The sequence below is a fragment of the Centrocercus urophasianus genome, unplaced genomic scaffold, assembly GCF_019232065.1.
Source record: "Centrocercus urophasianus isolate 14NV4802_14NV808 unplaced genomic scaffold, USGS_Curo_1.0 seq_17, whole genome shotgun sequence".
NCBI classification, from domain to species: domain Eukaryota; kingdom Metazoa; phylum Chordata; class Aves; order Galliformes; family Phasianidae; genus Centrocercus; species Centrocercus urophasianus.
In genome coordinates, this window is record NW_024884722.1 from 31954059 (window position 1) to 31978905 (window position 24847).

General features: G+C 39.1%; 1 protein-coding gene across 1 annotated transcript; it reads right to left on the reverse strand.

Moving 5' to 3' along the window:
- Positions 1 to 1245: 1245 nt before the first annotated feature.
- Positions 1246 to 23329, reverse strand: BMS1 (BMS1 ribosome biogenesis factor). Its single transcript, XM_042818587.1, has 23 exons — positions 23297 to 23329; positions 22920 to 23144; positions 21955 to 22145; positions 20968 to 21047; positions 19582 to 19770; positions 18975 to 19117; positions 17408 to 17529; positions 16546 to 16742; positions 15985 to 16121; positions 14639 to 15405; positions 13717 to 13818; positions 12590 to 12747; positions 11986 to 12067; positions 10725 to 10801; positions 9625 to 9804; positions 7870 to 8058; positions 7088 to 7268; positions 6501 to 6559; positions 5568 to 5690; positions 4102 to 4249; positions 3011 to 3186; positions 2440 to 2601; positions 1246 to 1769 (listed from the first exon to the last, which is right to left on the reverse strand). Exons 2-23 carry the CDS (start codon positions 23093 to 23095, stop codon positions 1533 to 1535), a joined length of 3876 nt encoding a protein of 1291 aa, XP_042674521.1. The 5' UTR covers positions 23096 to 23144; positions 23297 to 23329; the 3' UTR covers positions 1246 to 1532.
- Positions 23330 to 24847: the final 1518 nt, after the last annotated feature.

The window sequence follows — 24847 nt, forward strand, 5'->3', positions numbered from 1 at the left end:
TCTGTTTGTTTTTAAACCTTAATAAGGGAAGTTTAGATGGCTATAGCCAACAAACAAAAGCCTTGAAAACTGCTCACCACCAGCAGACCCCCAGCAAACCAAAAGTCAGCCAATGTCCATTAATTTCTATTTGCCATAATAGGGCTGGACTCTGTAAATTGTTGCAGGCCAGCAGTGGGCACACGCTGGTGGGGCACACCAGCTATCTCGCATCTGAGCTTGGTGTCACAAAGACAAGGAAAGAGGTGGGATCAAGGAGAAACACAAGTGACCCAACCTAGCACAGTACGACAGAACTGGAAACGACACTGCAGAACAAAAGAACAAAGTTATAGGGGACCACCCTGTTCTACAACAACAACAAAAGAGCAGCAGTTGTTTACCCGCCAGGAGATCATCTGCAATATCACAGAATAAACCATGCTCTCATATTCACAAGACCTCAGGTGAACCTTGCAGATAAAAACAACAAAATATACCAGAGAACTAATATGAGGCTGGTTTCAGCCAAGTATCACATAGGCAAAAATGGATGCATTAGAATGTGAATATTAGGAGTACACAGAACATTATGAAATTAATTAAGGTAATCCTGAATGCTAAATGTCGGCATCAGTGTCTACAAACTCACTCAACAGAAAGCTTTTGTATGAGGGAACCCACGGGGAATCTCCCATCAGATAGGAAATACTACCACAGTGCAATAATAATGAATTTTGGTTTAATGATAAAGAATTAACTCATTTAGGAAAGAGACCAAGAAATTACTGATTTTTATCTGAGCTGCTTCCTGTTCGAAGTATCGAACAGACATTTTACAGTAACCATCTGATGTCATGTAGGGCCTAACAAAAAAGTCCCAATACAAAAAATGATTGTTCAAAGCTTCCAAGACTTCAACCATCAGTTGAAGTCAACTGAAACTATGTCTCTTCTACCTCTTCCCTCCTCACATCTTGAGAAAGCCGAACAACAATCCACCAAACAAAGACATGGAAAGACATTCTTCAAGGAAGAAAGGAACGCTGTTTGTGCCCACTTACAGTAGTTGCCAGCATTCAGGAAGTATCTAACACTGCTTAGCCAGAAATTGCACTGAGCCTCATGCCTTTTACTAGCAAACTTGCTAAGGGCAAAACTTAGGCAATGGCCAACACAGAAACACATTCAGAAACACTCATCCACATGAGTTCATTCTTTCACATAAAGTCCACTAGAACTGTGACAAAACACTTACAAAGAATATTCAGAAACTTAGAAATAAAATACTTTATTGGCTGGACAAATACGCAGTAAGGGTAGAAATATACTGATAGTCCTCCAGAATATCATGTAGAAAAATCACAATTTGTAGTTCACTGCCTTATTTATATACATTTCCAAATGTATTCCATAGCTTGAAAAAGGTCACATTCGCATTTTTCCTCTCCTGGAAGTACATTCAGTGTAGTCTAATGGTTTTTTGTTGTTGTTCCAAAAGAAAATTGCACAGCCATCCTATTTTCTCATTTGCCCCAAAATCTGATACAATTTTACACACTCTTGGCTCCCTCGCTAGATCCTTTCAAGCTTGACTTCTGCCTCTTTTTCTCCCTTTGTCCCAGTATTCGATAAATTTTCTTCTTAGCCTCCTTTTGTCTCTTTAATTTCTGTTCCTCCTCCTTCTGCTTAACTTTGACATACTCTTTAATCTGCTGCCGATGTTTTACTTTGGCTTTCTTTATCTTGTAATTATTCACTGTACTCAAAGCATTGAGAAGAGCCGATATCTAGAACAGAAAGCAAGAAAATCAACATACAGACAGTTGAGTTTTGTAGCAAGAAACAGTTTAACCTCAGCAGGCAGCTGTATGCTGAATCAGAGATTCAGGGCAAATTGCTAACATTTTTTATACTTGTTCCCCAATTTCTAAAATAGTATAATTATCTATCTTGTTGGGAAGTTAATTCAAATACTGAACTCTGATTTTGATTTGACACTATTTAGAAAACTCTGCTTAATTGATTAATTCTCTAGTACTTCTACACTGAAGTTGTAAGCATGCTGCAATCTTCCATTTTCGAAGTAGAGAATTCACTTCAAATCTCACCTATAACATACAGCAATGACATGACAAATAAAAGACTGCAGCTGTCAACTTAAATTGCCCTACTGTGAGAGGACTATATCCATTTGAAATACTTTGAAGGCACTGTGACAAGGACAGAAGTTGTATCAGGTGACCTACTGGTTTAATAAATAGATGCTATCTACTCAGAGCCATTTCCATACATGTGCCACATGCTGAACAGAAACAAAACAAACTGCAGGACAACTTTTCACTAGAAGCAGGTATGCCTTTAGCACTAGTAGTGACATGCTAAAAACAATAGTTAGAAATGGTCTAAACAACACACTTTCCAGTAGGGAATCCTCATTTCAGGGTAAGTGATAATTACCTTCTTTTCATGAGGCTCCCTGATAACAGCTGGTCTCCACTGATCTTTTGGAGTCTTGCCCTTCTTCTCAAGATTCTTAGGCTTGTTCTTAAATGGCAGCGCTTTCTGCAGTGCTTTAGGAATGTGCAGCTTATTGAAATGCCTTTTCTCCCTCACAATAGGCTAAAAGAATGGATACAGAACATGCATAAAAGTCATGACCTTAGAAAGCTTTCATCTGATTTCTCCCCTACTTGGGGGGGAGAGAGGAGGGGAAAGATTGCCCACATTCTTGCACCTGTAAAATGAAAACTGTACATGAAAACTTCATTCCTACTTTACTATTCAGACTACTTTAAAAACTCTCACTGATACACAACATTTGCTTTCCAGTGATTCAGTCCTCTCACATGCCAGGAAAGACTGTATACCTGTGGATAAAAATGCCAAATTATTAATATTAAAACATAAAATGAACGTGTGTTTATCCTGCTCTGTTTGCACAGGTCTAGGCCACAGGGCAAATGAGACTGTGATCGCTGTTTAAAAAAAAAAATAAAGCATAAAAGAAGAAGTCATATATCAAATATACCTTATAGAGGGAATCTTTATTTTGTTTCAGTTTGATGCCTCGCTCATGCCTCAGCTGGCCTGTTGTTCTCATTCCCTTCCAACTGTCTTTCTCACCTGCTGGCTTCAGCAATGATGTTACAGGGTTATAAAATCTGGGGATAGACACAGGATACCAAGTCCTCACAAAGACAATGTCTGAAAGAAAAGAAAGATATCACTTGGCTCTCACAACACAGTTCATCACAACCACACTACACAAATACTGAATAGAAATAGACAACTAGCATGTAGATCATGTTCAGTATTGTGTTTGATGTATCCACCAGATCTGTTCAACTTCAGGCAAAGGCAATGTAACTATCTGCACCACTTGGTTCTGTAAAATCTAAAGCAGCCACAAAGCTAATATAGTCCTGAAGAACAGCCACATTAATACTACCCTATCAGCTCTTCCTATTAAAGACTTGCACAGGGGTTCACATTTAAGTATCTGTGCCTATACTACAACCAATAAAAGACAATTTGTCTATTGTTTGCATATTTTTTATAAAAGATTTAAACCGTTCTTGTTTTGCACTATCCATAATTTTACTGTGTTTAGGAAAATAAATGTCAAATTAGCTCAGATAATCACTAACTCATGTTCTTGGCATCACAGTGACACTCCATAAACATAGCAGAACACTAACTCATATTCCTAGCATCATTTTCCCCAAACATTAGAGGAAAAGAACCTATGTAGAGTTACAATGCTACTCTCTGGACTTCTTGGAAGAAAATGTTTTCCTAGCACTTGTATCATTAAAAGCAATTCATTTTCACATTCACGGAGAGAAGTAGAACATTTGAGAACACTCAGGGAAATACATCTCCAGGACAAACCTTTTCATCTCTGTACTGTATGACTTCCAAGTATAACTGAAAGAAATTCAACATGAAGGCACTTCTTTTTTTATTATTTCGTTCTGCATCTCAGCAGATTTCACTCTCTTTGAAATCACACCTCAATTATCAGATTCCAGAGACTAAGATGCTGCTTTTCAGTAAGTGAAGTAGGATGAAAGTTGTGTGATAACAGCCCCTTATCAATCTCAGGAAAGTGCAACTCACCGCTCATCAGCAACTTGTCTTCAAATGTTGCCCTAAAAGCACCTGCTGGAGCTCGGAGGGCTTTTTTAATCTGTCCTCGGATGCCGCTCACAGTACGAATTGCTGCACCTTCAAATTTAGCCACTTCTAACTGAGAGTTAAACATTCCCTGAAAACATGAATTACCCAGCATTAGTCAAGATGCTAAGTTTATTTGTGTGATGTATGGCAGCCACAAAAACACAGTAATCCCCTGATTAACAAATACCAAGGACAGAGAACTGTCTTTATACTACAAGTGCTGACCATATCAAAAACCTACTTGATTGACTTTAAGTTACTTGAAGTAATCATAGAATGGCCTGGGTTGAAAAGGACCACAATGACCATCTGGTTCCCAACCCCCTGCTGTGTGCAGGGTCGCCAATCAGCAGACCAGGCTGCCCAGAGACACATCCAGACTGGCCTTGAATGCCTCCAGGGATGGGGCATCCACAACCTCCTTGGGCAACCTGTTCCAGTGCCTCACCACCCTCTGGGAGAAAAACTTCCTCCTAATATCCAACCTAAACCTCCCCTGTCTCAATTTAAGACCATTCCCCCTTGTCCTATCAATATCCACTCTCATAAACAGCCGTTCCGCCTCCTGTTTATAAATTCCCTTGAAGTACTGGAAGGCCACAACAAGGTCTCCCCACAGCCTTCTCTTTTCCAAGCTCAAGAAGCCCCATTCCCTCAACTAATCTACTTTTTGAGTCATGTATCAGCTTATTTGCATTCAAAAATATACATTTAGAACTCAAACTATTTGAGAGAATTTCCAAAATCCAGTTCTCTTTTTAAGTCATTTGCTGGAAAACTGCATACCTTAAAATAAGTAAGCTGCTCCATTCTTAAGCCACAAGGAAATCCAGACACATCGTGCATTTCACACAAATACTTTGGTGTTTGGCTGTTAGAATCAGTGCTTAGCTGCTTCCTGCCCCTAATGCAGAACAACCTAATCTCTTTCTCAGAGTCCAACTAAGGACAGCTAGAGGATCTGTGAAAATTAACTTCTGCAACATTTTTTGGAGCAAACTGTTCTGTAACTATCATTGTAAAGTTATAAAGCACTGCTAGCAATAATATTTCATCCCACAGCTGAAATTCAGTAGGGTCAAACTGACTGGATGACACTAGGGCTAAGTTCACATTTTTCAGAATTGTCTTGCACTATGAGATGCTAACTAATGGGTTTGAGGAAGAAAATAAAATTAATTTTTAAGAGCAAAATTAAAACGACACTAAGTGTGAGCAAGGAGACTATTTCAGAATTCTTGTCTGGTTAACAATAATAATTTACATTCATCGGATAGCACCTTAAAAGACACTAAGCAGTGATCATGGAGAACTGCCTCAGGAAGATGCAAGTATTCTCACGTTGCATCCCTTCCTAGCATTGCTGCATAGCTTTGCAGCACATGCATACATACATACATACCTACCTTAATAAAAGAAGTGTTCTTAAAAATTTTGAATGGGAAGCCAGTTAGCTTTAATTTCTTCACAACAGTTATGGACTTATCTAAATCAAGCACAACTCCTGTGGCAGCTATCCGGAAATCAGGCTGAAACAGAGCAAAAATACATTAATGAACCATATTTACCAAAGAACAATCCATCATACATTTACCAAATAGCAAAGAAACCATTTTACTGACACAAATGCAGTTTTTTAGAGCTTGAGTTCTGAATTTCTAACCTTTATAGGAGTACTGCAGCATGAAAAATACAAACTGACTTTGCACAGACAAGTTAAGGTTCTACTGATGGAACATCCCTACCACTCACTAATGAGATTTTCAGAGCTGCCATTCTAATTAACTTGGAGGCAATTTAGATGTCCTTGTTATCTACCTTGCTGTATTCTCTTTATGAAACAGAACATTACTCAAAGTCTCAAAGGAGAAGAGCTGTGCACTGCAGTAAGTCAAATTAAGTTGTGGATGCATGATGAGAACAACCTAATAGTTTTAACAAGGATGAGACTGTGCAAAGGATGGGTTCTAACAACGTAGAGATTCCCACATTGAGGACAAAGTTTTTCCATCAGGAATATTAGAATCTCATCACATAAAAAGGTTTCAGAAATAATCTAAATACAGACGTACCTAAACAAAAAGTAAGTATAAACCTTTCCATGGAAAATAGTAATGCAGTCATGATCATCATTTTGAATGTAGCAGGGGAAAAGAAAAGTTTTGATCTAGTTTCATCTCTCATCACAATACATCTCTCTGAAGATGAAGTCCATCTGATTTTACAGGTCCTTCAGTATCACTGATTTACCACATATAAACTTCCTCCTCAGATCTATATGTTACATACACAGAAGACCTTTGGAAAACAGTAATTAACCTTTACTGTAACAAACTTACTGTTGTGCCACTGACAGACTGGACCGCCAAAAATCCTGTTCCCTGAGGAGTGATGGGCCCTAAGGAAAATTCAAGAATTATGAAGGGCCTCACTACATGTAACAGCTTCTACTTAAAGTTTAGAAAGCTGAGAAATTGTCGGTGTAGAATATCAACGACTGAAACCAGAGAAAGGTTAAATGCAGCACTCAGCCCAGTACTCACATAAATAGCCCTACTGAAGTTGTGGCAATTATTTGCACATTCATTTATTATCATGCACAAAAACATTTGCAGGGTTGAGCCCATATGCACACAAGTACTTGCCTTCTCTATAGACAAAGCCAGAGACAGTTTCTTCTTGGTATGATACAACCAAGCAGAACATTCATCATTTGATTAAAAGTCAAATAATTCACCCACCCTTCTCTATTAGCAACTGCCTGTTTTACCATACTACTTTTTATTTTATATTCCACAGGGAGCACAGCTTTTAAAAAATTTATCATCCTCAAAGCTTCCAGCTGTGTTCCCTGCCATATCCCATGAAGCTTGAGTATTTGATAACCATGAAGTGATCCAGGATAATAACTCCAGAATTCCCTCACCCCAGAAAGTTGCCCCGCAATGCATATGCTGTGGTGTGTACTTCAGGAGCCTGTGACGCCCATTGTGATCTTCAATGTAGAACATTGGAATAGTCTGAAATCGCCTCCACCCTAAGGAGAGGATTAAAGGATCACGTGTCTTAAGTATCTTCTTGTACCATCGGTGCTTCTTCAGGCGCAACTAATTAGAAGAGAAGATTAACAATGCTCTAACAGGATAATCGCATCAATTTCGAAATTCAAGCCTTAATTTTCAAGAGTGATTGAAAGCAACTTCCACCTACACTACAATGTTCTTACTCAAAAAGCTTTATTCAGAATCACTGAACGCTAGGTTGACTACAGCTTAACAGTATTTCACTGTCCAAAACCACATTTGTATGTAAACAGTTAAAAAAAAAAACAAATCAAATATAAGCTAATAACTTTCCTCTCACCACCTATCTGTAGAACATAAACCTCAGAGTACAACTCATGCTTTCAAACTAATGATCACAGTACCACTGTACAGTAGTCCTGAGACATCTCTGCAGAACAACATTATGGACATGAAATAACAATCACGTGTTTTTCTTCCATTTATCCAGCTAAGTCTTTAAAAATCCAGTATCTGTTAACATAAAGTTAATTGTATCAAAAGCAATTCCACTGTTCAAGAGATAAAGAGGAGCACTTTTCTCTGGTTATCGTATTCTTAATAAGGAGAAAATGAAGAGCAACTCCAGACACACTGAAGCACAGACGTATTGAAATCAAGTGCACTCACAGCTTTGGCTACATACCTGTACATATCCAACATTTCCTTCACTGTTGCCTAAACCACCCAGGATAATGGGATAATGGGGGTCAAAATTCAGGACAAATTCACATGGGATGTTCTCAATCTCTATTCGAACGTACATCCCAGGCCGAAAGCCCTCATACTGCACTCTGGTCTCATCATCTTGGTCTTCAAATTCAGTTTTATTAAGCTATGCAACAAGGAGAAAGTCAAGGAGAAAGCCATCAAGTTTTAGAAAAATCAAGTATTAACAACTTGTTCGTAAGGTGCCAGTTCTATTTAAAACATGTTAAGATTTATACAAATCTTTCGAAAGATCCAATAGGTTTTGTGACTCTTTATTCAGAGCGAGATCTCCGCCACCATGAAATTCTTCCAATTTGAAATCCCAAGAGGGGTTGTTAGTCTGCATGAAAGACAGTGCCCAAAAGAACTAAATGACTGAGTCACTTCTGATATATCTTTCATAGGGGTGACTTTGGATTTTAAAGACACGTATGTCAAAAGAACATTTCTGATTTAGGAACCCAATTACTTTTTAAAGTTAACATCCTGATCTTTAGGTATCACTGTGAGGAGATTGGGCTTCTATCTTACTCAGCAGCTTAAAAATATTTCTGTGTCCTCAAATACTCTGTATCCTCAAAAGGGTCTTTTAAAACTCTTCTGTAGCATATAAATGCAGATATGTAAATATTTAACAAGATATCCTTATGAATAAGATAAGCTTTACTCTTTACATTCCTACTCTATCTCCTGACGTTCAGCTACCTGTGATGCACTGTGTTATGTTTAAGCAAACATCTCGTTTTTCAAGGTATTGAGATGTGCAACAAATCTTGTGGTCCAAGCTTACTTTTCAAGAAGTGTTTACACATCCCCAGTTTAAGATACTCGCCCTTCCATCCTGCTGCTGGGGCACAGCTGACTGCTGGCATGTGTTTCTGTAACTGACTGCTAGTGAAACAACTGTAAGTCACCTCATAATCTTTTTCTGCAACGTACTTGTTCACCTTTTAAGTGTTCTCAATGAGCCTACCAGTATGCCACAGTTATAACAGAGGTTAATACAAGAAGGTAGCAATGAATTTAATAACAATTTGGAACAAGGTTTGTCTAAGAGCACACAGTGAAATTACTAGTAGCATAAGGCAGTATTATTTCAAGCCAGCCAAAGAAATAAGTAATTTTTAAGTTTAGAGGCCTGGAACAAAATCAGCATCCAGAATTTTAGATGCAGTTATGCTGAAGACTCCTACTGAACACATACAAGAATGATCATCAATTATTTTTCCTCAAAATAACTATGCAGTCTGGGGAAGAGATCACCACACAGAGCTTAATCCTCCATTTTTAACAGTGCAAAAGCCACCCCAAAAATAATACCAAGAAAATGTGATACAAGTTAATATGAGAAGGACTTTCCCTTTCTTCCACGCAGAAGGATGTCTTGATGTCTTCCAAAGAGGAGATCAGGACTCCTCTCTCGTGTTTTATTGTTTTCCTTTTTTAAAACCTTCCAAACTAGTCTAGCAGTAAACGACAAAATCACTAAAAACTTCTGAATAGGTCAAGATATATCATGTAAGCTTTACCTCCTCAGTGAATTATAATATCATAAACTGATGTCAATTTAAACCAAGCTTTCAGTTGTTGGGTTTCTCAAGCACGTCTCCAGAAAAGACCTTTAGGCAAACTCTGTTGGGTATTTCTGAAGACACACAGTCAGATAAAATGATAAATTAACAGCTTGTACCTGGGCTTGTTTATGCATTTCTTCTTTAAGATCATCAAAGTATGTGGCATCCCCTTCATCATACTCTGCATCAAACATCTCTTTCAGTTTCCGTTTCTTGTCCAGGCGCTCCTTTTTTGCTTCCTCCTCCTCAGCTTCTGCTTTGGACTTGTTTCCATCATTCTCTTCTTCGTTTTCAGACTGATCAGTGATAATTTCACAAATACATGTAATAGCGTTCACTGAAAATCAGCCATTCTGATTAACATTCTCAATATGTATCATTACGGAATATTTTGTCACGATTCAAGTGATCACACTTAGTCATTTTTATCTAAAATGGGAATATTTCTTAAGTCATTCATAGAAAAAGATGCTACTTCAGTAATAACCACAACATTCCACAATCTAATCGTATTCCTTTTCATGAAATGCACTTCTTGACTTCACATTTGTTTTTTATGTCAGGGAACAGATCCTAAGATTGGCCTACTATTCTACACCTAAAACACGCACATGAAGTTAAAAAGGAAATGAAGTAATTAACCTTGAGTAATACTGCACTGCAAGGCAGAGGCTAGAAAGGTCTAAGTTTGTTCATAAGCTGTTCAAACACTTCCCAAATGACACTGTTACTCCAATTCTGTAACCAAATGTAAAACGTAAAAGTGTTGAAGACCATAGCTCTGTTCTTAGAAGATATCCAAGTCATGGTTATGAAGTGCTTCCATCAACCTCTTATACAGACACGAGGAATCTAAGTTTCCACTGCTCACTGTGTTAACACAGAGCTCTATCATCCTCCATATCAGATGACATGGTATGAACAGTTACAATCACACTTGGTTTTAACATATTTTACTTCTAACTCCAGATCCTGACATCTACAGTTTAATAATGAGGTGCATTGTGTTGCCTTATTAATTTTAAACAACATCTGAATTTGAAACAAAATATATATGCTACTCCAGATACTTACAGGTTCCAAAGTCATATACCTTACCTTCCTTACTCCTACTGATTTCGTACCAAATCACAGAAATGAAATTTATGACATGAGATGCTTATCTCTTGATCAGAAATACATATGTGCTACTCCAGAACAAAGGCAGAGGTCATACCTCATCTCCTTCAGTAGCAGGCCTTCCTTTGTGCACAGCACCTGTTTCAAGATCTTCAAAATCTCCATACAACTCTTCTGCAACAAAACATCTGACAGTTACTATTTTGTTATTCTCATTTTCAGTATTGTGTATTTCTTAGTACTACTTTACAGATTAGTTTCAGCCCAAACTTATTTCCTTTCTATCAGTTTTATACACCTGTTCTTCTCTATATTCTCAGTTGAAGTTCACTGGATCCCACTCTTCCCTTTCAATATCTCAACTTGATGATTTTGAATATGCAAATAAAACATACTCAAATCACTCCAAATGACCACAAACATTGCCTCACAAAATTAAGTTAAGGAAGAACATTCCTATTGTGTTAAGATGAATGGTACAAGGCATCATCAGAGCAACTGAGCTTCTTCATTCAAAAAAAAAAAAAAAAAAAAAAAAAAAAACTGATTAAAAATTTAAATATAGCAAAACCTTTTTAAAGTTAAAAAAAAAAAAAGCTTAAATAAATCTATCAAACCTCAATCAATTTATGCAGAAGACACAGCCACATTATTCAAATTTTCTCATTTTTCCCAGATATGTCTAAAAACATACACAAAATACCCTCCAAAAGATCTCACTTTTTAGCCAAATGCAAATGACCAGTTTGTCTTTCCATTAAAAAATCATTTCTGCTCATCTCTACCCACACCACTGAAAAAAATGAAATACATGTATGTGTAAATAGAACACCTGTAGGAAGCAATTCTTTACTTAGAGGGTGGTGAAATACTGGAAATGGTTGCCCAGAAAGGAATGCGAATGCTTCCAGGAATGGGGCATCCAAGGCCAGGCTGGATGGGGCTGTGAGCAACCTGGTCTAGTGAGAGGTGACCCTGTCTATAGCAGAGGGTGGGAACTACATGATCTTAAAGGTCCTTTCCAACCCAAACCATTCTATGATTCTATGTCTAAGTAGATGAATTAATATATACAGTGCAAAGTTGACACAATCAGGGACGAATCATTTCCTAATTTAACTTACATATCCTATATTTCAGAGAGCAAATTTTAAAAATATTCTACTTCTATGTTTCTTACAGCAACATTTAAATGCTTTAACAACTGTGTAACATTGTGTAACACAGCAGTATTTAAAGTTGGAAAACAACTGTGCAAGTATTAGCTAGTGCAGGACATTCTGAACACATAACTGTGGAGTAACTCCTAAAACCCCTGAATCCATTGATATCTTCCCCTTAAAAAGTCTTACACATACCATCTTCTTCCAACAACTTTGCTGCATCTTTATCTTCTTCCCACTTTCCAGTAACAAAGCAATCTCTAATGCTGCTCATAACCTGCAAAATAAAGTGTTGTTGACTTGTACAGTTAAAGCTTCTCATCAACACAAGCATTCCGTTATTCATTCCCCACTCCTCAACCATCTTCCAAACTCAGGGATAATTTGACACTTGCATACACAGATCTAAGTCAAGGTACCACTACCAAAACTACATAATTCCTCAGCCACAAGCAGGAACGAGAAGCCACCTCAAACCTTGCCCAAATGTCATTACACTAATGAAGCCTCTATGTAGAGATTTGCACTCATGCTTTCTACTTCTGTATAAGCAGAAAATTACAATCCACTAGACAGTTGAGAGGTGAGCATTCAACAGACTTATTCTAACTTCCCACTGAACCCTTCGGCTACTAAATATTCCTCTTGACCTTGAGTAGCACAAGATGTAACAAAGACTGTAGCTTACATAGGTCTGTTTCAGTGACACTTCTCCATAATAACTTAGTAGTGCTTTTAAAAATACAGTCAGGACATAACAAGTATAGGATTTGCAAATTCAACTATCTGACTGAATTACCTCTTCTAAGTCCCAGTCTTGAGGCTTTTCCACCAGAAATTTAGAGCAGTCAAGACCATTAGCCTTCTGTTTGGCTTCTTTATCTGGACGGCTGACATGGAACAGACCTCCAAGTTCATCACCTGCATCCTCACTTTCATTGTCTTCATCCTCGATGGCTAAATGAAACCAACTGTGATTATTTCCCCACAATACACGAACTACATTTGTCAACAACCCCTCTCCTGCCTTATGTTTCACAATATCTGTAGCAGAAGCAGCCAAAAAGATACTATATCCTACCAGTTTCAGTTGTGCAGCCATTCCACATTGAAACATGCAATTTAATACAAAACTCTATACAGTCCTTTGAACAACCTGCAGTCCAGTTTCTACTCGCCCACCTGGAATTATCTCAAAGAACATTGCCAGTAAGCAAACAGTGCTCACTAAATACCATAAGTAGATACAACACTGGACTACCTCGTAAATCAAGAACACTGGACTTGAGAATCTACTACTAAATCTTTCCACTTCTGCACTGTGAAAGTTCAATAGAAGACAAATACTCATTGTATTCTGCGTAGGTTCTGCATGATGAGGTTTGTACATTCAGATAAATAATGGAAAAGCTGCAAATTAAATAGCACAAATTACAAAAAGAAAACAATCTTATCTTTCTTCTAAGCCAGAGTATTTTTTTTCCCTCAGTGAACACCTTGGATGTGATAATGCACAGACATGATAACACTGAGACACATTTAAAAGAATATTACAGTCACTGTGAGAAAAAAATTAATGAAAACAGAAAAATTAGTATTTCACAAAAAACATAAATTACCAAAATGGATTTATGCAATTGCTACTATACAATTGTAAAAGTGAGCAAAATTCAGATATTTGAGGGAAAACAGTTACACCATACAACAGGTAACAGCAGTATCCCAAACAAGCTCAGGATATATATATACATTTTTTGGGGGGAAAAACTAACAACTGCCTTTATTACAAAAGGAAGTGAGTACTGGCAATTAGGAAACTGAATTAACTCTCCTCAAGACTCTCACTGAAAGAGCTCAAAGTTTCAGACTTACAAACTTGCTATTAGCTAAAAACCCACCATAAATTAAGACATTACGAATGTGTACCTGTTCCATACACAAGCTTACGGAGATTTGGGGTTGCCTGCTGCTGCCTTAGAAAGGCCTGAGCTGCTTTCTGTGTGAGGTCTTCTTTCCATTTAAGTGCACCTGAAAGGGGAAAAATTAGCATCCGTCTTCAAAAAAGAGCAAAATTCAGGAACTACTTAATCCATTCAAATAAGAACATTACCTCAATACACATTTGATCAGTTTTTTATACTCCATATACACATAGAAACTAATTGTGGCTAACAAGCTGGAGCTCTGATTTCTTTTTCCCTTAATGAATCCTAACTTGAGAAGGATGAAAGTGTAAGAGATTATGAGCAACGATAATAGATTTTAATATTTTCAAATGTGGAATTACACATTCCCTTGCTGCTCAAAGAATCACAGAATGGCTAAAGCTGAAGCTCTGGAAGTTAACTTCTCCAGCTGTGCTGCTCAAGCAAGGTCACCAACAGCGGGTTGCCTATGACAGCATTCAGGCACTTCGAATGTCTCCAAGGATGGCAATTCCAATGCTTCTTATGAGCAACTTAATCAAATGCTTGGTCAATAATTAAAAAATTTTAGTCATGTTCCTCCAAGAATGGTTTGCTCTAAGTGAAATAATGTACCTTGAATTCTGTTACACACAGATCCATAAAGATTATAATAAAATTTGGTGCAGAAATGCCAAAGTTTATAAAATGAATCATCTCCATTTTCTAGCAAGGAAACCTGAAATCTGTATACTGCACTACAAATGAAAGGCTTGAAAGTAAATAGTACCAGGTTTCCAAAGGTGAAGTTTGCCACCCAACAATTACACAACATTATACAACTCAAATACATATAATATTTGCTCATTATACTATCCTTTAACAATTAACAATGAATTTAATGCAAAATGGGCATACAAAAAATTACAACATTTACAGTCTACCTGCAGTGTCAGCAGAAAAATCTGTTTTTTCTTCATACTCCTCTTCTTCTCTCAGCAGATTTTCAACCTCATCATCTTCAGGTTCAGCTTGCCTCATCCTATCAGCTTTCTTTGGCTGAAATCCTTTCCTATCTGATACTTCAGCTTCTAATTCATCACGTGATTTTTCTTCATCATCTCCCTCACTGAGGGATTCAACCTCAGACTCTGATGCCTCTTCTGCTGTGCAATTTCCCGAATCTGTTGTGAGCAAGGATTTTTTTTTCAGACCGCGAACCAAGAGTTGAGATCTGGTGTCTTTATCTTCATTCGCTAGTTCATTTTGCTCAGGTTCCACAATTCCATTGCTGCCGGCTTCAAATTCACTACCTGAGCTCTCATATGTCCTTTGTTCTTCATCATCATCATCTTCCTCTGTCTCGTTTTCTTCAGAGGCAGTGTTTTCCTCTTCTTCAGAACTCACCTCAAGATCATCCTCACTATCAGCAAATGCTGGCAGTTCACTCACAGTTTCTTCTTGAGCCACCTCCGTTTTCAGACGTTTGGCACTCCCAGGAGCCATCTCTGCCTCCAAGAGCTCTTCATCACTTTCTTCCTCTTCATCATCACCATCACTTCCATCCTCAGACATGGCTTCTTCTTGCTCATCTTCCTCATCACTAACTGCGTCATCATCTTCTTTCTTTTCTTCTTCATCAAATAATGCTTTCCGACGTACTCTTCCAGTGTTCAAATCAATCTGCCTCTCTTCTTTTGGCATCACAATCCTGTTTTTCCAAAGATGTTTGGGGGAAGACAGTGAAGTGCAAATAAATATTAGCAAAATAATTTTGTTTCACATCAGTAATTTAAAACATTTTTGTGGAAGGAACATCAAAAGTTATGAAAACACTAACTATGGATATTCATAATTATGAAATTATGGAAAACACTAAAAAGGTAACAGACTTCATGAAGTAAGAAAAGTCTTTTAGTTCAATTCACTGCAAATTGCAGATGCAAATAACTCCATGAAATTTCTTCATTTGCTGTGGTATGGAAATAGGTTAAACGATGCATTTCACTGAGGATTATAACTGCCATTCTCTAAAACTCTGAAAAGAAACGTTCCACTTAAAGCTGAATCATCCAGGAAATTCTGGGTAATAGAACTATACTACTTGTAAAACATTCTTAATACATTATTTGAGCTAAGAACAATTGGTATCTGGCTTGAGTAGTCTAACAAAATGAACTAAGTAACAAGCCACTCTGCTAACTGCACATAACTGAGAAACTGTCCTAAATTAGAACCCAAAATCAGACACTTAGAATTACTCAAACGTTGCTCAGAATTCGAAACTTACTCTTGTCCCACATCTTCTGAACCTAATGGTCTAGAGTCCATGAAGAGAGAAACCTTGCTTGACGCCATCTTAGTATCTATGGCTGAGTGAGTGGAGATGAGGCTCTGAACCAGCTCATGATTTGGTCTCACTTCCTCCTGAAAAGCCAAAGTTTTTTACATTTCAATTAAGGTGAATAAACAAACATCCAATGAACAGTCAATAAAATCAGTGATCCGACAAAAAAAATGAAAATATGTATTTGTAAAAATGATCATCATCATCATTATTCTTTCCTGCAACTGCCCTACCCTGCAAAATAAGAACAATAATATTCTGGCACCAGAAGCTTATATAAGTCTTGTCTTAACAAACAAAACTTCTGAAATTAACTACTTATTAACTCATTCTTCAAATGCTTTGCACAGAGTTTTACAGAGAAGCCATCTGAGAAGAAAAAAGAAATTAATATAAAGGGATTATTTTTCAGAAGCTTATTATTAAATACTTACTTTTACTCTAGAGGTGAAAACTACATTTTTTAAGATACAAGAATTGAAATCAATAACATAGCTCTTTTACCTCTTCATTTTCATGAGCATGGCTTCCTCCAAGGTCAATATAAACAGCATCCTTATCATATACAATACCCCCAACTCCTGAGAGAGGGGCATAGATTAGTTTTTCTTTCTCACTTAAAGAACGCTTCTTCTGCTGCTCAGGTAGCGCACAGGGATCTGGTAGGAAACTCACATCACTAACAGTGAAGTCCCCTACACCTAGGGAGACAGGCAAGGGGACAAATAAGGTTTTCATTGAGTTTTAATTCTAAAGTGTGTGCAATTCATCATGAAGAGAGTAAAGAAAAAAAGAAAACAAAAAAACGTTGTAGTATTCAGCAATTCATCACCTCTGTATCAAACATCTGTTTCTGCTGTTAAAGCAATGAACTTAGAGGAGAACACTCAAGTTCACCAACACACAGCTCTAGGCTTGCCTGACTGCATTTAATGAGGGGAACTATTAACTCACTTTTCTAAATAGGTCTGTGTATTTAATATTAAAATCTTTGAAATTAAGCTTTTAAATCATGTGCTTAAAATACTGAATTTATACAAGGAGTATGAAAAATTTTACATAAGTCAAATTTACTTGTCACTATTAGAGCTGGTGTGTTTTATACTTCAAGCACCTCATAAAGTGAAACATCACTGAAGATCTTCAGATACTGTGTTTAACACTGCAAGAAAACCGCAGAATTGAAAAGCACAGCTATTTACAACTACATGCTTTTACAGAAACATGTATTACAAAAAAACATTTCCAAAAGCTTAACATGATTTTTTACAATTCACTGTTTAAAGATACAAATCAAACCACTATTAAAATACCAACAGCAACACAGATCAGCACAAACACAAGTTTTAGGAATACGATAACTTACCTGGCATATGAATTTGGCTTTTGTTTTTCAGATATGCTCCTCTTAAGTAGCCATAAAGTGATATCTTCCTGTCACATTTGGGATTGGTTCGTATATCTTCTGGGTTTGTCAAGTCTTCCATTCTACCAAACATTAAAAAAAAAAAAAAAAAGTCAGATCATCTAACAGCCCTAATAAAAAAAAAAAAAAAGAATTTATAGGAACACAACCACAGCAGCACTGAGTCACGCTCTGCAGGCTCTAAAAATCAAAACAGTCAATAATACGAAACAGCTGTATATTAAAACTTGTTGAACACAGATGTACACACCTCCAGAAGATTAACCAACATTTCATGAAATACGTACCTCTGTCTCAACACTTCAATTATTTATATGCTATGCACACTAAACACTCCTCAAATCAATTTTGTCTTCAGGGTGATAACAGGTTACCACCATACGACAGCTGAAAGATGCATTCCCTTTGGACATGCAATACCATCTTTTCTTTAATAATGTGAGTAAGCAACACAAGAACTACCAGAGGGAAGGGAAGAAAGAAGGACTGGCAATCAGATGGAAATCCCTTCCACATCCACCTTCTGTACTGCACAAAGAAGGGGACACAAACAACCAGCCATGGAGAATCACAGAATGACCGCAGTGCTCATCTGGTTCCAACCCCCTGCTGTGTGCAGGGTCACCAACCAGCAGACCAGGCTGCCCAGAGTCACATCCAGCCTGGCCTTGACTGCCTCCAGGAATGGGGCATCCACAACCTCCTTGGGCAACCTGTTCCAGAGCCTCACCACCCTCTGCGTGAAAAACTTCCTCCTAATATCCAAACCTTCCCTGTCTCAGTTTAAAACCATTCCCCCTTGTCCTATCACTATCCACCCTCATAAACAGCCATTCCCCCTTCTGTTTATAGGCTCCCTTCAGGTACTGGAAGGCCACAACAAGGTCTCCCCAGAGCCTTCTCTTCTCCAAGCTAAGCAAGCCCAGTTCCCTCAACCTTTCCTCATAGGAGAGGAGCTCCAGCCCTCTGCTCATCTCAGTGCCCTCCTCTGGACCCGCTCCAAGAGCTCCACGTCCTTCCTGTGCTGGGGGCCCCAGGCCTGGACGCAGCGCTGCAGATGAGGCCTCACAAGAGCCGAGTAGAGGGGAACAATCACCTCCCTCCCTGCTGGCCACCCCTTTTTTAATGCAGCCCAGAACACAGTTGGCCCTCTGAGCTGCAAGCGCACACTGCTGGCTCATGTCCAGCTTCTAGTCCACCAGGACCCCCAAGTCCTCCTCTGCAGGGCTGCTCTCAAGTCTGTATAAATACCTGGGATTGCTCAACTGCAACACCTTGCACTTAGCCTTTTTGAACCTTGTTATGCTCTCATGGGCCCACATCTGCAACCTGTCTGGAGGTGGCCTACGTTCTATAACAAGTAACCTAAAACAATGTTACTGAAAGACTACCATTATTTTTGTTCTTTCTCTCTATGTTTTGTGTTCACAGATGCTCAGCTATTTCTAGCTTTTTAAACACTAAGCATGTTTTCTATGTTGATATTGAGGAACAGAGAGCCACATACCTGTCTGCAAGGACATATGGGTGAGTCGTTTGCCAAGTAAGCGGTCGGAATTTCATAACAGAGATGAAACGTCCCAGATTGTGAATTTCCTGCTTTTGATATTCTCCATGAACCATCCCAGACAGATAAAACAGCTTAGCACCCTGAATATATCAAAAAGACATTAAAATATTAAACATCAATGCAATACTTGCAAAACTGGAAAAACCTAACACAATTCTATTACATAAATCATAATTGTAAACTGCAATTTACAACTGATTCCTGAAGTTCAAGCTCATTAGCACACTTCAACATGAAAACACTCCCCTAAATCTTAGTGCAAAACCATTCAAGGTCAGAAAATCTGTTGTAAAGATTTAGTTTGTCTCCATAACCCATGTAACAGATCTCTTTACTAGTATCACATGTTTGCTAGCAAGGCATGCTCAGATAAAGATACAAGCATTTTAACAAAGACTGCATTATATGATATAATAACAAAATTGTCTATTGATAGCAATACTCAAAAGATCTTATAAATGCAATAAATATTTAAGTATTGCCATAGACTTTATTAACATACTACAATGCAAAATATGCAGAAAATAAATGTGGGATGCCATACCGGATATACTTCAGTCCAGAATCTGTGCTTTAACCTCTTCTTTGTCTTCTTTAATTGTTTGTTGTTCTTGAATGTATCCAGGTGGGTAAGAATTCCCATAATTTTGGGAAAGCCATGTACCTGACAAATGTTCAGGAATTCAAATGTTTCCATCTCAAATCCAAAGCTGGCATCAATGAGCATCAGAACCTGAGAACACAACATCTAAGTTAAGTCTTTAAAGTCACAAGCTTCTCAGAAACCAAAAACAATGAAAAGTTGAGCAACCTCCAATATTAGCAGGATTATTTTGTGTAATTTGTCACACTCTCTGTTTGTTTATCTGACTAAAATTCACTGACAGAGGAAAACGGCATGAAAGTTGAAATAAAGCTCTGCTGGTTCCTCAGTGATGAAGAACTTAAAATGCACGGCAACTGATGACAAAGATCTGTGACTAATGATGTAAACTCAGCCTCCTAACAGTAAAACCAAACAGATTCTCGGGATCACTCAGTGCATTTGGAATCTTCAACATCATCTACATACCAACAGAATTTAGTACTTTTCATACATCTTACTTCCTTGAGAAGGAAGCATGCAGGTAGGACAGGATCCTGGACTACTGCATGCATTTTAGTTTAGGTGGCTCTGGGCAGCCTGATCTGTTGCACACAGCAGGGGCTCGAAACTAGATGGTCCCTGAGGCCCTTTTCAACCCAGGCCATTCTATGATTCTATGATTAACATTCAGCTGAGGGTCCCAAGCCCAAATCAACCATGAACATTCTATTCTAAATCCACACACAAAGTACAATTGCTAATAGTTTCATAGATTGCGTATTAGATTCTCAAGACAAAAAAGACTTCAAAAACAAAAAGTTTAAATTTAAAACAGAGACCACATTTCACTGAAATCAATCCTAGTACTACCTTCAAGGACAGAAACAGCCAAGTATATCAAACAAAACCAACTCATATTTCCACTTTATGCACTAAATGAAAACTTACTGAGCTGAATACCATTTTCAGATTTTACACAGTTTGACGAAATCCTCAAATAAAAAGTCATTTCAATATTTTGCCCTGTTATAAAGTCTTATGCTAACAGTTTACCAGTTCTGTTCACAATAAAGTTGTGTAATTTCCCTTCATCCTCTCAAACCATCCCACACCCAAATCCCATCTTCCCACCCCCACCAGTCAAGGAAACTCCTTGAGGTTCTTAGAGAATATTAGGTTCATTGTAGGAATTAGACATGTTATTTTGGAAGCCCAAGACAGCACTGCCTCGGACAGCAATGACCAGAGAAAACAGACTACTTATGCAGTCTACTTCTAGGACTTCCAGGAAAAAGTACTTTCAACATAAATTAGAGTAGAAATCATATGCTATTTGTAACTTACCAGATCAGCAACTTTAGCCAGGTCAATCATTGTATTAACATCGCATCCACATTCAATAATAGTCAGCCTGCGTTTCTTACCTGAAAACAAAAGTAAGGAGCAGAAATTCAAAGAGGAAGCAAAGGAATTACTCCACTGATTTCCTTCCAGGTTATACTGCTGCAGTCTAGCAAGTGGACTGCCAACTATGTGCAATTGTACAAGTACTTGTTTTCAAATGCTTGCAATTCTCTGAAACGTTAACCTTTCCCTTTAAAATTACCAGGCTGAGCACCTGGTTTCCAAGAAGTTGTTCTGCCTTTTCCAAAAACAACCTAACAACCAAAGATACACTGTATTTTGAAGGAAACCTCTGCTTTACTTCTATCTTTTGTATCCCAGAATTAATTTCCAAGGACTTCATTTTACTACTTACTTTTTCTCCTCTTCAGACAAAACCCTCAGCTGCAGCTTCCCAAAAAACACAATAGTTTAAAAACACCAAATAGATATTAAGAGATTTCTTAACATGCATCTGAATTAGAACAAAGTACCCACTGTTCAGTTTAACTAACCTGAGCTCATTAACAACATACCACTCAACAAGGACACCTTTGACTGAAAGTTACCATATTTTTTTCTCCTTCATATCATCAACTGCAAAGTTCAATTCCTAAGTTTCAGTAGACCAAATAGAAAATCCAATTTAGCACATTTTTCCCATCCCATTTTTTCCTTTTCCATATTTGTGAATCATTTCTGACAAAAAGCAGATTTATTAGTTTAAACCTCTCAAGAGTTTACCAATACCAGACACAACTGTCTGGATCCAAGCAAGATTTTCCCTTACAATTTTTTTCTTCAAATGCTGTGGGTTGGGCTCCTCAATGATCCAAATGGCAATATACAAGAAAAGTAAAAAGGCAATGGCCAAGTGGAAGTTGGGACTGAAAACATAACAAACAAAGGAACAAGTTCAAAAGAACAAAAGCCCAAATTTAATCTCACCTGAAACGATAGTAACAGGGCCCCGGATTTCAACTAATTTTTGTCTTGTGAAGTTCTTAATGAGACATTTTATTAAGGTGCTCTTCCCAACCTTGGGAGGGCCAACTACAACCACCACCACTGGAGGAGGCTCCAAAGGAGTACGGTCAACCACAGGAATGTGATGTTTTTTAGTCTTCAAATCCTGAGTTCTGAGAAGAAATTTAAAATGAACACAAGAAGAAATTAAAAAGCAATAAGTGCTCTTTTAGAATATTTTCAGCATCTGCAAACATTCAGACACGAAAGCTCACCAAGTGCCTGGTTCCTACAATGAACAAGGAACTCTGACCAAGCCGAAGGAGCTCTACAGACTTTTTTTTTTCCAAGTAAACCTAGCATACCTGCACCAGGTAACACATATGCAGGATGCACCACACCACCGACACACGTGCAAATTACAACACAGCCTTGCAAATGATGAAAGCTCAATGAGCCTCTTTATGAAAATTACACTACGTATATTTATGTGCAAAACAATAAGGAAACACCAGATGGAATCACAGAGGGGCTTGGGTTGGGAAAGACCTTAAAGCCCACCAGTTTCAACCCCCTACCGTGGGTGGATTGCCACCCACAAGAGCAGGAAGAAGAGCCCCATCCAGCCTTCCCTTGACTGCTTCCAGAGATGGGGCACCCACAGCTCCAGGCAGCTGTGCCAGGGCTTCATAGAATCACAGAACAGCCCGGGTTGCAGAGGACCTTAAGGATCATAAATCTCCAACCCCCCCACCACAGGCAGGGCCACCAACCTCCACATTTAATACCAGATCAGGCTGCCCAGGGCCCAATCCAACCTGGCCTTGAACACCTCTAGGGATGGGGCATCCACTGCCTCTCTGGGCAGCTGTTCCAGCACCTCACCACTTTCTGAAACCTGTTTGGCCAACGGACTGCATGCTCTCTACCTAATTCCTGCTGCTCACCTATGGAACGTTCTGGCCATCCGCACGGCGGACTGCACTGTGAAGGCTTTGGGGTTTCTTTTCCGAGCATCCTCCTCCTCTCCAATTCCCAGATCATTGAGATGCCGTTTCCTTTTTTTCTCTGCTTTCGGTCCGCTGTGCTTGGCACGGTGCTTCTTCTTTTCCTTTTCCTCCATCTTACTCCTTCAACAGCCGCTTACAGTCAGCGTAGCATGGAAGGTTTCCCTGTGACCGCGCACAACAGGCAGAGGACACAAGGCAGTGAGCTCGGGTGGCACACGTGTAACACCGCGTTCCCGCCGGGCCCAACAAGGCAGCCCTGTATGCGGAGCGGGTCTCGCACAGCGCTGCCCCGGCCCAGCACCCGCAGCACCTACCTGCACACCGCGTGGGCACGCAACGCTTTGCGGCCTCCCCCGGAAACAAGCGGCCGCACCCGGCGTTCCGGCGCTCCGGAGTTCCGGGGGACGCGCTGCGGCGGAGCGCTTTGGCCGGCACACCGCTGCTTCCCGCCTGCAGTGCCCTGTTTCGGCAGGGGTCTTTTTTCCTCACCTCGTGTTCAGAGAGAGGTGAGAGTGCCCGTGCTCACAGTGCCCGTAGCAATGGAACAGGTTGCCCAAGGAGGTTGTGGATGCCCCACCCCTGGAGGCATTCAAGGCCAGGCTGGATGTGGCTCTGGGCAGCCTGGTCTGCTGGTTGGCAACCCTGCATATAGCAGGGGGTTGGAACCAGATGAGCATTGTGGTCCTTTTCATTAATAAAATAATGGTCTGTGTTTAAGTTTCATTTTATTATATTTATTTCATTCTCCATAAAAGCAGTGTACATGTTAGAATCTAGGTATATGGAATATACATATACCTATACATATATGTATACCTTCCTTTGGTAAAATGAAATTTGCTTGTTTGGAGTGTTTGTTTTTACTTAAATCAACACAATTCCTTTAAAATATTAGCAAACAATCTGAAAAAAAAAATTATACAGCAGGAAATCACAAAAAGAAAACCTTCTAAAAGGCCATAAATCTGGACGTTTTTAAATGAAAATACTATACAGTAAATACCTAAAAAGACACCAGGAGTGTCCTTTATCAGGAGCACACCTAAAACACAAACACACCAAGTGAGCCAGCCTGCCGCCACCGAGGCTGCATTTCCCATGCTCAGACCAGCTTGCATTCATGCTTTCTCCACTAGAGGCTCTAAATGTAACGCCAGTTTTCTACATACTTCTTACGTTAAAGAAAGTGAATTCACACCCAAATACAAGGAAAATCTTGTGCAGTAAGACTACAAAACCAATTCCACAGTCCCAAGCCTCCTGGTAGAATCCAATGCAGTCTGAGCAGCAGAAGACAAAGTCTTTGGTACTGAGGTACAGAGGTATCCGAGGTACTGAGGTATCTGTCTGTAAACACAGGTTAATACGAAGCTACTGAAAGCCAAATGTTCACAGGAATGCTGGTTGGTGACTATCCCAGCAGGACAGGAGAGGGACAGGCAACACATCTTCCACAGGTTACTCTCTTGTGCACCTCCCTGGCTTTCCTCATCTTCCTTTCCCTTCCAGACCGAGCATGAAGCTCACAGCAAGTGCTCCATCCTTCCACCTGCAAAACCTCTAACCACTTTGGGACAACACTGTCAATCGAACAAAGTAAAAGATGATTTTTCCATCAAGCAGCCTTGATGTCATGGTTTCACGTGTAACCCAAATGACAGGCTGAATTCTGGCCACCCAAAGCAAAAAGGTAACTTTGAGGCCCACCCTGATCCCCATTTTGCTCAAATAGTGAGTCTAAACCATTCCCCAAAATTTCATTTCTCATACCCAGCCAGTGAGGGTCATAGTCACTCACTGTCCCCAGCAGCTGCTGTCCGTACAATGGGTCCGGAGCAGCACACGTCCCCTGGTACCTCCCTTCA

Excerpts from the sequence above, each read along its gene's own strand:
- BMS1 (XM_042818587.1), bottom strand. The coding sequence starts at position 23,095 with ATGGAGGAAAAGGAAAAGAAGAAGCACCGTGCCAAGCACAGCGGACCG. Across the intron at positions 9,805-10,724 it reads CTGCTACTGAAGGAGATGAG|TCTGAAAACGAAGAAGAGAA; the intron begins GTATGACCTCTG and ends ATCACTGATCAG. Across the intron at positions 6,560-7,087 it reads TTGCGGGGCAACTTTCTGGG|GGCCCATCACTCCTCAGGGA; the intron begins GTGAGGGAATTC and ends AATTTTCCTTAG.